The 14,965-nt window shown below is 45.8% G+C and overlaps 1 protein-coding gene across 1 annotated transcript in view; it reads right to left on the bottom strand.

The window, feature by feature from the left end:
• The window catches only part of LOC120796601 (endothelial PAS domain-containing protein 1-like), a 60,836-nt gene that overhangs the window by 15,656 nt on the left and 30,215 nt on the right, over positions 1–14,965 (bottom strand). The window contains exons 3-7 of the mRNA XM_040139612.1: positions 13,054–13,223; positions 10,389–10,476; positions 7,226–7,344; positions 6,611–6,813; positions 410–516 (exon numbers count right to left, since the gene is read on the bottom strand). Coding sequence (XP_039995546.1) covers positions 410–516; positions 6,611–6,813; positions 7,226–7,344; positions 10,389–10,476; positions 13,054–13,223 — 687 coding nt within the window. The remainder of the gene's footprint in view (positions 1–409; positions 517–6,610; positions 6,814–7,225; positions 7,345–10,388; positions 10,477–13,053; positions 13,224–14,965) is intronic.

The following is a 14,965-nucleotide window of genomic DNA, read 5'->3' on the forward strand; positions in this document are numbered from 1 at the left end:
TGTATTTGTTTATGTAATTAAACAGACCGATACAAACGGCCTCAGTGAGAACAAGGACTGTGGTAGTGGTTAATGACAAGACACTGTATGATTCACCATTCACTGTTTTGTGCACTTTTTTACCAGATCTCCCAAATACGTGTTGCTCTGCCAAAATCTGGTCTCTAGTCAAAAGGAAAAAAATATGTATTTAAATTTGTGTCTTTGGCCTCTTTGAAATGGACGTGGCTTGCTCTTTTATCAGCCTTTTAATCAAACGAGCGTGCAGTTTGTCTGCGCTTGGATTCATGTTCACATTAAGTCCTGGGAGTGTGTGCAGTGTGTGTGTGTGTGTGTGTGTGTGTGTGTGTGTGTGTGTGTGTGTGTGTGTGTGTGTGTGTGTGTGTGTGAGAGAGCTGTGCGCGCTTACAGTTGTGGTGGCTCTTGGTGACGCTGTCTGAGTCCAGGGCGTGGTAGAAGTCGTAGACCGAACGACCCAGCAGATCCTCAGGTGTGTAACCCATCAGTTCTGTTACCCTGCAACACACACGTGCAAAAACCCACACCTTTAATAACACGCAGGATTTTATGTCACTCATTTCAGCGTTTCTGCGATTTGCTTCTTACACACAGTGCTCGTAGGACAGATCCTGCACTTCTGCACTTCAAAAGGCCTCACACACGATTTGGAAATCGAACGGAGAGGTGGAAAGTTTTCCAAAAATAAGAATTGTTCACATTCTCTGTCTCTGCTAACTCCCTGTGTTTCTGGGAACAGCTAATCTCTTTCCATCACTCTCATCACGAGTTCACTTTGTTAATGAGGATTTGTTTTTTTTACCTCATTTAAAAATCGTCCCCCCCCTGCCCTTTTATTTCGCTCCAGCTCTCTTTTCCCAGTACACAGCTTAATGTACAGGTTCTGGGGGATACGTTACGGGATCACAGTAATCCGCTGATGAAATAAGAGACATTCAGGCGCAGTTGCAAGTAGTTACCTGAACATTTCTGAGCGTAGGAGATCATTCCTGAATGAGGTGCCACCGAGCACACTAGGAGTGGTTGATTCACGCTCTTCGTTTGGTTTTGTTTTAACTGTGCTGTCAATCACGCAATTAGACCAGAGGGCATGAGCAGGAGACTCTCCTCCAAACCGAGTGGGTTGAGAAAACATACTAGAGAGACCAACAACAGGAAATGACCCTCGAACACAAGGTTTTAGGGGTTAAGGAGACCGGCGAGGGTAAACTGGGACTAAGAACGCCGACAAGTTTTAGCCTGAATTAAAGTGGGTGGAATGTGACTTTATCTGGCTCCACCTGCCACCAAGTCTTTCAGTCTGAGAGGAAGACACTTTTACCAAATCTATCGTGACTAAATAAGCCGATTGTGTGCATGTGACTGAGGTTTATGAGCTCGCTTTGGCTTGTAGATATTAAAAAACAAAACAAAAAAACAATACCACAGTGCAACTTTTGCACTGAACCTAGATTGTTAATCTGTTTTTATTGTGATTGCAAACAAACGGGTAATACCGGCAACGCTAACAGGGTGTACCTGTAACCCTACCTGCCTGCAAGGATATGCAGCATGTCTCACTCTTATCTTTAAATGTTCTGTCTCACTTTCTCATGAGGATAAATGTACATATCTAAATCTAAACTTGTTCTAATTTGCTGCTCTGCTTATCGTACTCCGCGTTTTTCCTCAAGGTTAAGACGGAAATCTACCAAAAAAAAAAAATCGAGTTAGGATAAGACCACAACCAGCATATTCATTATCTATGATTGATCACTTTTTTTATGTGCTGTGGCTCTCTAAGCTGGTCTGACAAATACGAAGGGGAGCGAGTTTCCCAGTTATCTCCATCATCTGTCACTGGTAGTGGACTGGACATACCCAGACCAGAATTCCCAGAATGTTGGTAGAAAATATGAAAAATGAAGATAAATAGTGAGATGTCAGGTCACAGAGAGATGAAGATTAACAATCTGTGGACGATGATGGAGTTGTTGTGAGAGAGCCAGAGAGAAAGGCGAGAGGAGAGAGAGAGAGAGAGAAAAAGAGAGAGAGAGAGCGAGAGAGAGAGAGAAAGAGCCAGAGAGAGAGAGAGAGAGAGAGAGAGAGAGAGAGAGAGAGAGACAGAGACAGAGCCAGAGAGAGAGAGAGAGACAGAGACAGAGAGACAAAGAGAGAGATAGAGAGCACCAGAGAGAGAGAGACAGAGAGAGAGAGAGAGAGAGAGAGAGCGCCAGAGAGAGAGAGAGAGAGAGACAGACAGACAGAGAGAGAGTGAGAGAGACAGAGAGAGAGAGAGAGAGCGCCAGAGAGAGAGAGAGAGAGAGCCAGAGAGAGAGAGCCAGAGCCAGAGAGAGAGCCAGAGAGAGAGAGAGAGCCAGAGCCAGAGAGAGAGAGAGTTAGAGAGAGAGAGAGAGCCAGAGCCAGAGAGAGAGCCAGAGAGAGAGAGAGTTAGAGAGCCAGAGAGAGAGAGCCAGAGAGCCAGAGAGAGAGAGAGAGAGCCAGAGAGAGAGAGAGAGAGAGAGAGCCAGAGAGCCAGAGAGAGAGAGCGCCAGAGAGAGAGAGAGAGTGCCAGAGAGGTCTGGTGGTACAGAGGCTCTTGTCCTCAGGTTACATAACACTGACAGCTGCAGGCCTCACACTGCAGAGAGGGAGGGCAGAGGAAATGAGCGAGAGGCGAAGGGGGGAGAGGTACGTCGTTAGGTAAAGTGGACAGAATTTGGAGAAAGAGAGACCCTTAAGGGGAGAAGCGAATCAAGGACGGGAGCGAAGGAAGGAAGGGTTGAAAAAGGGAGGTGATACCCCAGATACACACACTCCTACCAACATGTCCTCCTCTCCCCCTCCATGCTCCTTTCTCTCTTTGCTTTTTACACACTCGGCCTTTTTTTCTCAACCCTAAATTTCTGGTCTCTGACCCCCCCCCCCAAAGACCCAAAAGTACACGTATGACAACCCGACTGAACAGAACGGGATATCGCTGCATGGATGGCCATTCTAGTTCTCTCCAACCTGATAATCCGGCTTAAAACACCGGCATCTATCAGCTTCATCAAGAAAACTACAGTAACATCACGTGTTCACTACCCTACCGTGTTACTCTGGCCCAACGTCACTGCATTATGGTCCCGGATCTGTAACGTGCACTCATAACAAGAGCCCTGGGACAATAGGGATCATGGGATTCATCACAGCCAGCAAGGAGACCAGCTCTGTCCAACAGCGGCAGAAATGGGCCAGAGTGATTTGTCACAGGGGGATGGCATCAAAACAACACACATCTGTCCAAAGTGAATAAAACGACGGTGACCGCAGGGAGTTGCATTGCTCCATTTTTTCCTGAATGAACTGACATTTTTTTGGGGGGTCTGTTTCCTGGACAAAATAAACTATGTCAAGACTTTGGGGTCTGCTAAGCTGTGATTGGCGTCCGTCATTGTGCTGGACATTTTGTGTTCTAAATGACTGATCACAACATGATCAGTCAATCCATCAATCAATCGGTCATTCGTCGCAGCGGTAGCCCTGTCACATTCAGCCACATTGCTGTTGCACAGTGGCACCTGAATGGCAGACGGCTTGTCTGTCGTCGTCCGCTCAGTGCTTCCAAAGTTCTTGGGACGTTCTTGTTTTTCTTTTTCACTTTTGGACTCGGGCCTGTCCATACCTGGCATCAGACCTCTGCTGTGTAACACTCTGGTCACAGTCACTTTAAAAATACCTTCACTCCTCCCTGCTCATTGACTCACACGGAGGTAACTGATCTGAGCCTGCCCCCAAACGGCCCGTGAGAACACCTCGGTTTTCGTCTTACATTTGCATGCAAAGAAAGTCCCCAGTGCTACGCTGCTGGCCACTCTGAGAAATCAGGTGAAGGCAGGAAATCAGATCTTCAGTAAGAAACTTTCAATGTTCTTTGTAATCAAGATTTCTGCTCCTGTCGTGGCTTCAGACCGTTTGTCTTCACGGTGTGAGTGTGCGAATTTAAGAAAAGACAGCGAACTGCGGAACTCTAATTGTTTAGTAAATCAATTCTCAGTTCCTAGCAGGGAGATCGGCAATGTTGTGGTCAGGTTGGGTTGGAGTTGAAAACTGAGTTATTTTGGATCCAATAATGCGGCGAGACCAGCAGTCACGTTCATTTGGCTCACCTTGTCTTTATGGTTTTATTATCACAGATTTTACTGGAATCATTTCAGCATGGTGGGACACGCTTTTATCACGGCTGCCTGTCAAGGTAAAACAGATACGTATTGGAAGCACCGGAGCCGAGGACGGAAGACTTGTCGCCCTTCTGCCTACTTGACTGAGTGGAACTCATCGTTTTGAGCTTTCTTTGTCGGTCGCCTCTATGATTTCTAAATGGTTTTCTCTTTTAACAGTATCCCGTGCACAGACAGCTCTCTTTGCTCGTTGGCAGGGTTTGTTATTATGTCATTGTCACTCGTCGAGTCCTTGAACGCTCATCCGTCATCAGGATAAAAGATCATGGCTTACATGAATGAACTTGTTCACTGTACCCATAACATCATGTTCCGCGAGTTGACGGAGAGGTCTAAAGCCAGATGAAGCATCATTAGTGGTAGCCACCGTATGCCGAGAGTAAACTAGAGTCGCAGGGGTTTTAAACAGAGCTTCAACCAAGTCAACGACAACCTTTGCGGTTGGACTTGTCAGCCGTTCCTTCTTCTCTTTCACCGCTAAGTGAGAGGTCTCCTTCCCTTTTCCCCTCCTCCCCTGCTCCCATTCTCTCTCTCTCTCTCTGTCTCTCCTTTTCCCAACTCGACCCCTCGCACTACCGGACATGAGCTAAAGAAACTTTCTGTCCCTTCCCTAATGAGCCTAAGTCCCGGCTGAGCCAGGAGGGCGACCCACCTACGGTAAACTCATTTGCGTAATTGGAGAGAAGATTTGAACAGCTATTAAATTGCACCGAAAAGGCGAAAAAGAAAATGGGCCCTTGTTTGTAGCGTGGTCACGCTGCGACGCGTGCGCGCAGTACACAGCCGCACACTCGCTTTCCTCCAAAAGAAACCTTTGTCCTGCATGAGCAGCTTGATAAGATTACAGGTCTGTGCGAGTGTTGCTTGTGTAACTTGCAAATGTGCGCCCACGCGCGGTGTTTTTGTGTGTGTGTGTGTGTGTGTGTGTGTGTGTGTGTGTGTGTGTTCGCCATCACCTCCTCGTGCGAGTGGTAGAGAAATATTTGGCTGCCAACGAACTGGGTCTTTGGATTCAAGATGGCCGCCGCGCCGTGATAGAGTTGGCCCCGAAGGGGCGAATCATATCTCATGTAATATCCGTCACCGTGGTGAAACACGCATTACATACACAAACATACACGCAACCTGCGGGAAGCAGCTCGGAGCTATCCCAGCGACATGGCTGATGTGATGTCAGCCAGCGGCTTGATTGACAGCTTTGAAATACTGGAATGTGTGTGTGTGTGTGTATGCTTTTTTTTTTTTTTTGTATCTTTGATCAAAAACACTTGGCACAGTCTGAAAATGTCGTGAGAGCGTCTTATTAAAGTATTAATGTTTCATTTCTGGCTCACATTTCCCATTGACATCCGTGCCAAGCCAAACCGATTCAGTCAACACACTGCAATCAGTCAGAAACTCTCCTGTGTGTGTGTGTGTGTGTGTGTGTTATATGGATCGTGTTTTAACTGGCAGTGGTCTGCAGCGTGAAGTTGCCGTTCTATTGAATTCTAATTCTTATCATACTTATTTAATTCTACTCAAATCTATTGCGGTTTTCAATCAGTAGAGTAATTATTTTTCTTTTAAGTCATATTTCGAGTACATTTTCTGATTTTAGTCTCTACAATGTGTTTTTTTTCTTCTTCTATTTCTTCCGACCATAAACTGACCTAGTTCTCGTTTCGACCGTTTATAACGAAAAATAACTCATTGTGTTGTACATTTCAACATTTCACAGAGGAAATCGTGAGTTACTGAAAACAAAATCGGTGATGAAAATCATAGTTTGTATGTTACCTAAAAAGCCCCTAATCTGTGATTTATATTTCTATTATTACTCACTTTATACATAATTTAATGATGACAGAATGTATCCTCAGTCAACTGACTGGAAGTTGACTGAAGTTGTGTGAGGATATTCATTTAAAATGACCGTCTATATAAAACTAGTGTGTGTTGTTTTTCCGGCCTAATGATGATCACGAATGGGGATAAAAGTACATTTCTCAACAACAATCAAACTGGGGGGGGCAGCTGATTATATGTTGGAAATGTCGTGTTGTAAAAGGTAGGTCTAAGTCCTGGACACACTTTCAACAGAAATGTCTGCTTTATGTTAACTAAACTTGTCGGATTTTTTTCTAATTCCCAAAGACCCGAAACAAAAAAAAACAAAAAACCTTAATGGAAAGTTTTCAGAAACTCAGTAAAACGTAACTTCATCTCATCGGCCGCGTGGATTTTTCTTCCCATTATTCGACCGGCTCTGTTCTACTATTCGGTCCCCAGGTAAATTCCGCCTACAGGCATCGCGATAAGTAATCAGCTCCCGTTACTCCTCCTCACAAAACGTTTTTTTTTTCCCCCTCTTTCCTACCGCGCATGACCGCGCCCGCCGTTCTGCCTACCTCTCGTCGCAGTAGGTGAACTTCATGTCCATGCTGTGTCTGCTCAGGAAGGTCCTGCTGTCCAGCGGCGTGTCGATGTTGGATGGGTGCGGGATGGGTTCGCACATCAGAACGGCGCAGGTGAGCGGGGGCTCTTTGAAGCCGCACAGCACTCTGGGAGGGCAGCTGTTGTACATCTTCAGGTGTCCGGTGCAGTGCAGCACCTGGAGGGAGAAATGGAACGGCGTAGCTGAGAGTCACGGTTTTCTTTCTGCTATTTCTTGATTCGGATGTGCGCTGAAGACACATTTCGGGGCGCGAGGGATCATTAACGGGACAGGAGAGCAGAAAAAAAAAAATCATTGTGTAACACAAAATCACGTCTGTTTTTCAGACTTATCTGATCTTTAACTTGTCTTGTGAATTACTGGATGAGTTTAGCTCCTCCAGCTTCTACACATTACTCACGCGAATCAATCTGAGGAGGAGAAATTCCTCCTCGGCTATAACTGACCACAGTGCGTTCACACGTTCGACCTGCGATGCCTCCACAGCCACCTGGAAGGTAGAGTCTGTACAGGAGTGAGTGGGATGTTGCAGATGCTTTGGCTTGGAGCCGCGGCTGCTCTCTCTTACCTTCCAGCTGGCTGACTTGAGGTTGACGGTGCGTCCTCTGTTGGTCACCGTGCACTTCATCCTCATGAAGAAATCTCGCTCGGTGCTCAGCTCTTTGCCTTTTTTACCGAAGCCGCTGCCTGAAAAACACGCACAGTCACGGGGGGGAAAATTAAAAACAATATAACCCGTTGCCGTGAAGTCATCAGCTGAATCTGGTGGCGCATGGAGGAAAAACGAGAAATGAATTGAATTGTTTTTGGGCTAAATTCACAAGCTCATTGATTTCTGTGTTATGGGTGTTGTCATAAACAGTCCTTTTATGAATAAACTTTCACTTTAACAAGATTAAAGTGATTAAGTGTTTTAACCTTCAGATGAATGATTTTGACCTTTGAGTTCAGAGCATAAAAATGTGTGAATATCTTACTTGTAACAGGAGATTCCACCCACACTATAGCATTATCATAAAGAATAACGATGATGAAACGACTACACTGGAGCCCAGTCATGTGATTGCTACTTGAAGCTTCCAACTTTTAGAGTTCTAATTATGTTCCTTTGTCTTTTCTTAGTGTCAAAATGAACAAAAAATAAATACCCCCCCTTTATCTGCCTTTCCCTTATGTGACTGGGAAAAGGGTCGAGGTTTAGACTGGCTGAGGTCTCGCACACGCACACACACACACACACACACACACACACACACACACGAACACACACACGCGCGCAGGATGTGAAATTGAGCCAAGCTGTTACATCACAAGGTCAGAGATCAGCCACAGAGCAAAGTGGTGAAGTGTGTCCTTTGTCAGTCTCCATACTCTTGAGTGTGTCTTTATCTTTATGCAGTTACACTTACAAACCTCACAGAGGGAAAAGTGTGTGTGTTCATACGTGAAGGTGTGTTAAAGGGAAGGGGACTTAAAAAGGCACACTACTGTTCCACTTGTGTGTTTTACGTGACTGCTGATAATTATTAACACAGTAGTGAGTGTGTGTGTGTGTGTGTGTGTGTGTGTGAACGTATGACAGAGAGAGAGAGAGATCGGTGTTTTCCCATGTAAACGTTAAGCTTTTTTTTTTTTTTTTTTTTTTTTTTTTTACAGTGTTACACAGAATCTATATATCAAGATTTCTTTTCTGAGTAAAAACCCTCAGTGTGTGGGCAGAAAAACATGCTGTTTGTGTGCACTTATGCATCTTTTTTATATCATATCTTGTGTGGGACTTTCTGCTACAGTCACTGTAACATACCATGTTCACTATCTCTAGCAGATAGTGCCCAGTTCCTCTCTCTCTCTCTCTCTCTCTCTCTCAGCCCTCGTCTCCTCGTCCTCATGCTCACAGCTCTTATCGTCTTTCCCTCGCCTCTGCACACGTACACAGCAGCTCCCACACACACACACACACACACACACTCCTCTGCTGTATCTCTCTTTAGGTTCCTCTCTATACGATCTCTAACCCTCTGTTCTCATGCTTGTTCTGGACACATGTTTATGAGATAGAATATATTATAAAACACCCTACGTTTTGTGCCTTGTTCTCCTGGACTTAATTTCTGTCCCAGATGCAGAATCAAGGGGGCCGGGGGGGGCTCTAAATGATGATTTAGGGGCCCCAAAGCCCGTCTACACATCTTGAACATTAACATATTCTCTCCTTTTCTGTGAGCACACACACACACACACACACACACACGAACACACACACGCGCGCAGGATGTGAAATTGAGCCAAGCTGTTACATCACAAGGTCAGAGATCAGCCACAGAGCAAAGTGGTGAAGTGTGTCCTTTGTCAGTCTCCATACTCTTGAGTGTGTCTTTATCTTTATGCAGTTACACTTACAAACCTCACAGAGGGAAAAGTGTGTGTGTTCATACGTGAAGGTGTGTTAAAGGGAAGGGGACTTAAAAAGGCACACTACTGTTCCACTTGTGTGTTTTGCGGCCACTGCTGATAAGAATTATTAACCGCAGTAGTGAGTGTGTGTGTGTGTGTGTGTGTGTGTGTGTGAACGTATGACAGAGAGAGAGAGAGATCGGTGTTTTCCCATGTAAACGTTAAGCTTTTTTTTTTTTTTTTTTTTTACACAGTGTTACACAGAATCTATATATCAAGATTTCTTTTCTGAGTAAAAACCCTCAGTGTGTGGGCAGAAAAACATGCTGTTTGTGTGCACTTATGCATCTTTTTTATATCATATCTTGTGTGGGACTTTCTGCTACAGTCACTGTAACATACCATGTTCACTATCTCTAGCAGATAGTGCCCAGTTCCTCTCTCTCTCTCTCTCTCTCTCTCTCTCAGCGTCTTCCCTCGTCTCCTCGTCCTCATGCTCACAGCTCTTATCGTCTTTCCCTCGCCTCTGCACACGTACACAGCAGCTCCCACACACACACACACACACACACACACACACACACACACACACACACACTCCTCTGCTGTATCTCTCTTTAGGTTCCTCTCTATACGATCTCTAACCCTCTGTTCTCATGCTTGTTCTGGACACATGTTTATGAGATAGAATATATTATAAAACACCCTACGTTTTGTGCCTTGTTCTCCTGGAATTAATTTCTGTCCCAGATGCAGAATCAAGGGGGGCCGAAGGGGGGGGGGGCTCTAAATGATGATTTAGGGGCCCCAAAGCCGTACACACATCTTCGAACATTAACATATTCTCTCCTTTTCTGTGAGTTTTTTTTTTTTTTCAATGTACATTTGCATTCTTTCAATTATAAACGTGACGTTCTTTGTTTTACTTGCTTCCTACCTTCTTACTTAAAACCTTGGCCCATGACGAGGTACCTTGAAAACTAATGGCCTTATTTTCACGATTTCTTTCCGTGCATTATTCACACTCCCCGGTGGATCTACCTGTTCTGTATCGGCCAGAACAACTCTCAGGCCATCACTTTGCACTAATGACATCTCTTGATCTAATGGGCAGCTTGCCACGTCAACTGCTGAGCACATTCATATTTTTATGGAGGCTGTCTGGTAAGGTTTTAATGACCTAGTTTAACTCTTACAGTAGATTTCGAATAGAGCTGGAAATCGAGAATGATGCACGGCATCCAAAATGAGGATGACAGTGAGATTTTTTTCATCTGCTGCTGTAATGAGGATGTATGTGGAGGATAGCAGGTGTGTGGGTGAGACTGCGGGCTGACCGGCTGTCTTCAGGCTGAGGTTTTCCCTGATCTCCTCGTGGTCACATGGGTGGGTGAAGTCAAAGATGCTGTGACCAGTGAGCTCCACCTGAACATAAAAATACGATTAAACGTTAATTTAAAAAAAAGAAAACCATCCATAGCATAGAATATGAATACTGTAAATGTGTGCATTTTGCAGCTTTTATAGTTAGACATGCTTTGCTTTTCATTTCTGGCAGCAGCAACAACTGATTGTTTGGGATAAACAGAAGAAGAAGTGGGCTGTGAGCATGAGTAATGTCAGTTAACAGCCAACAACACTGAAAAAAGCCCCGTCGTTGCTAAGGGGTCGGGGAGGATGTGGGACTTCAAGCGCTGGGGGTCCACCATTCCGGCTGTCTTTGATTCTGACAGCTCCAAGTTGGCCCGGAGGACCGCGCAGAACGGGCGCGGCTCCTTCCCAGCCGGCCCTGGCCGCTGCTACTGTGCAGGGACTTAGCGTCACAGGCGCAAGCACGGATTTTTCACCCACCGCCCGAGCGTCTGTCTTTCTGAGCCCGGCACGTGAGAGGTTGAACTTGAATGACTGGGGCCTGCCTCTGAGGGCGACTGAGACCATTCGGAGCGCAAGGACGCCATCCACACGTTCATTGAATGACATCAAGTGGTGTGTTTTCCAGAGACGGTGTGACGCTAGGGACTGCACTGCTTTTCAGTGCTCTGTTCTGGATGTGCTATGCTTCCTGCAGGATTTACTGGATAATGGAAAAGTGTTATTGCACCCTAACCCTGCTTTTGTGCCCAAGGTAAGCGAGTTGTCTTATAGCTGCCCCGCAGTGGAGCTGTTTGCTTTTCAGCCCCCGCCTTTTGCCCAGGAGAGCGAGAGGTGGCTTAACGGACTCTGTCCCGTTCAGGCCTTACGCGTCTATTTGGACAGAACTAAGTGGCTTATGAGGAGTAACCGGCTCTGTCTAACTTGGGCTCGCTCTCACAAAGGGAAGGGCTCTATCTGCCTCTGTCCCACTGGGTAGTGGAGGGCATAATTTTTGGAATATGAGAGCAATGGACTACAGCCCCCAGAGAGCCTCCAGGCTCCTTCCATCTCACAGGCCCTGTTCAGGGGCCTTTCTGTGAGCGATATCTGTGCTGCTGCTAGTCGGGCATCCCCGCACACATTTATTCGGTTTTTTTACCGCCTTCATTATTGCACTCTGTCCTTTTGGTGTCGGTTCATCGTAATTGCGTGCTAGCTCACGGCGATGGGTTGTGGCGCCGACCCTCCTGGGTCGAGGTGTCGGGGGCTTCGGAGCACGCGATCCGGGAGCGGGCCACCATCCCCCTTAGTGAGGGGTGACGCCCAGTATCTCCCAGAATTACCCTGCTTGCATGTGCAGAGCACGTGGAAGAGAGAGCTTGAGAGAGCGCCCTCTCATAGTCATGTAGGGGGACGGTCTGGCCCTCGAAACTCGTGGCAGGTGTGGCGGAGGTGGAACTTCTGCGATTGGTCGGGCCAGATTGCGCTTCCCGTGCTGAGACGCCTCACTCAGTTTTGCCTCGGTTACCTCTCTCTGAGAATCGGGGTTACCCTGGTAACCGAAGGATTTGCTTTTCAAGTGAGTGCCAGACGATAAAAAATGCTGAGTGTTTTTAGAGTTGAACCTCTGTGTCTGGACTGAACACCCACTGCTGGCACGAGAGGTATTTCACACAGACACAACAGTCCTGTCTGACCGACAGTTTACATCCACGTCTCTGTCCATGATTGTCTGGTGTGCAGCGTGCCCATCTGCTGTCCCTTTATTTTTTTTTATGATGAATTACTAAATATTTACAAATGATTTCATCACAAAACGGGGTTGAAAACGTCTTTATTGAAGGAAATGGAAAAGAAAAGAGATGCGTGAGGGTTGTTCATATTCTAGTGAAGGTTCTGTTTGTATAATGGGTAGTCGATCTGCACACACAGCAATCTTTGTTATCACAAGTTGGGACAGGCCAGGACCACTATGGCAATAAATTCTATTAACCTCTGGTGTTTTTACCTATATTTGTATTCTACACTGTTAATGTGTTTTGAATTTTCTTGTCTGATCTGATGTTGGATTGAATCTAAGCTTTGCTTTGTTTTTATTTTTTACAGTATGTAAAATCAATTCAAGTCAACAAAATGGAAAAAAAAAAACTTCTGGAAAATGTCACGGACATCGCGTGTTCAACAGTCTGGGGTTACCAAGTTTTTAAAAAAATGATTGGATTGCTTTTCGGTTCATTTTGTAATGCGATAATGATCTACTGCTGACCGGCTAAAGGACAGTTAGTAACATACACTAGGCCTTCCTGTCGGATGTACAGTCACCATGAAGACCAGCTCAAAAAGCCAAACTATCAGGTTATAGTATTTAAATCTAACTAAAACTCAAAACAAGTGAGTCTCATCTTCTTGTCTGAAGACTGCATCTCTCGTCCTGACTGATTTTAAATGGGACTTGTCTGCCTGTGTGTTGTGCCGCTGACACCGTCACCCACTCTGGTCTCGTGAGCATTGACAGCGGGCTGACTCACATTCAGAGGCTGGAGTTCACCACTTTTATTGGAAAGTGTCTGTGTTGCGGTTTAACGTGAATGCCCTTGTCTGCACGTGTCTGCCTTGTTCTGTTCCCGGCGCTCGTTACTGGTCGTGTACCTGCGTGAGCCCCATGAACTTGTTGATGTTCTCAGACAGGAATACCATGTCGCCGTCCGACGTTACCACGGTGATGAAGCCCTCCAGAGACTTCAGGTACAGACTGTCCATCTGTCCGTCCTCTTCACCGTCACTGCTTCTGCTGCTGCTGCTGCTGCTGCTGCTGCAGCCTGGAGGGAGAGGCAGAAAACAAGGCAGCAGGGTTACACTCACAAATTGTTTCTCTCGTTCAATGCTGATTAGAAATGAATATCACTGCGAATGTGTGTGTGTTTCTGCGTCACACACACACACACACACACACACACACACACATCAGGCTTGTTTTCCTTCTTGAAGCTTTGGCTCGGGGCCAAAACAAACCAGTGCAGCTTCTTCCTGTGTCTCAGGCCACTCCTGATCCCTAACCTTGACAAATTATACCCAAACTACACAAGCTTTCATAATAGCTGCCTACTTTTAGAACATTACTTACATATTATGCAATTATGTTCAAATATGTACAGAGCAGTATCCAAACATTTACACACAGAGACTCCAGTGTGTCCATGTTGTCTCGTTGCAGAGCTAACTGATATAAAAACCACGGCTAGCGCCTGACTGGCCTGGCTCGAGGGAATGTGTGTGCGTTTGTGTGCGTGTGCGGTGGCTTCACGCTGAACAAAGCCCAGTAGTCGACCGGGGTGGAGGGTGGGAAGCTTGCAATTCCTCTAGTGTGCTTCCCTGAGATAAGAGAGGCCAGTTCTCAAGGCTCCCGGTTAAGCCTGGGGCTCAAGTTTGGAGCCAGGCCCAGACAGCGTTAGCCCCCGAGGGAGCCCAGAGTTTTCTCATAGGCCCCGGGGAGCTGGGAAGACTCTTGGGGGCCCGGTCCAAAGACCGGCTGCACCTTTGGCCTAAATACTTAGCTGTGATTATGAGTCATTTAGACCAAGTTGCAGTTTTCTTCTCTCTCTTGTTCTTTGGTTGCATAACCGCCCTCGTTTCAAAATAATGGGGTGCAGAAAAGAGTGTTTGATGGGGACAGCTTCTGTTCTGATAATCGTTTTCTCTTTATTTATTTATTTTTTGTACTTCCCCCCCCCCCCTTTCGCATTGAACAGAACGAAGTGACGCGACAGCAGGGTCGTACAAGTCTCTCACAGTGTGTGACTTAGTTCACTGAACTATGGTGGGATTGCTTCCCTTTGATTTACTCTGCTTCTGCGTGTGTAATGGCAGCTATTCCACTGCCTGCTCTCATGACGGTTTCAAACAGAAAACTTGAAAAGACAAAATTTAGGGTGTGTGACGCCTGACAAAGCTGCCAGAGGAAGCCTTGTTAACGTCATCTACCCTCTGATGTGGGCTACAGTTAGCGAGGCTCAAAATTCATGTTTTCTTTCTTAGAATTTCATGACAAAAGGACAAGAATATAAAGGCAGAATTCAACATCGCTGCGTAATGTTGTGATACAACCTCTCAACTACTAAACCTTTACCAGTGAGCTGAAGTAGGGATTACAAACTGTTATCTTGGGAACAATACACTACGTCCAATAGAAAATATCACTTAATGTTTTAGCCACGTTACCTGCACTTTATTTTAGAAAAAAAAGTAAAAAAGGAAATCAGCCCAACTTTTTGGGGAATATTCCTCTTATCCACATTGAGATGAGAAGATACAGAGATCCTACAAGCTTAATCTTACGCTAGCCTAGATACACTAATGGTGCCTAAAGCTTAATTTTATTGGAACATAATATCATTTTCAATATGCAGAAATAAGAATGTGAAAACCTGATATTGCACCTCAAACGTCCTGCGAGGCCGTCAGGTTTCGCACCAGTTTGTGGCTCTACAGCGAAAAAGTCCAGAGGCGCCGCTGACTGACGAGAGGCGCTGTGTTTGTAGGCCTTATTTGAAGCTAAGCCAAG

Source organism: Xiphias gladius, chromosome 11, assembly GCF_016859285.1.
Source record: "Xiphias gladius isolate SHS-SW01 ecotype Sanya breed wild chromosome 11, ASM1685928v1, whole genome shotgun sequence".
Lineage (NCBI taxonomy): Eukaryota > Metazoa > Chordata > Actinopteri > Istiophoriformes > Xiphiidae > Xiphias > Xiphias gladius.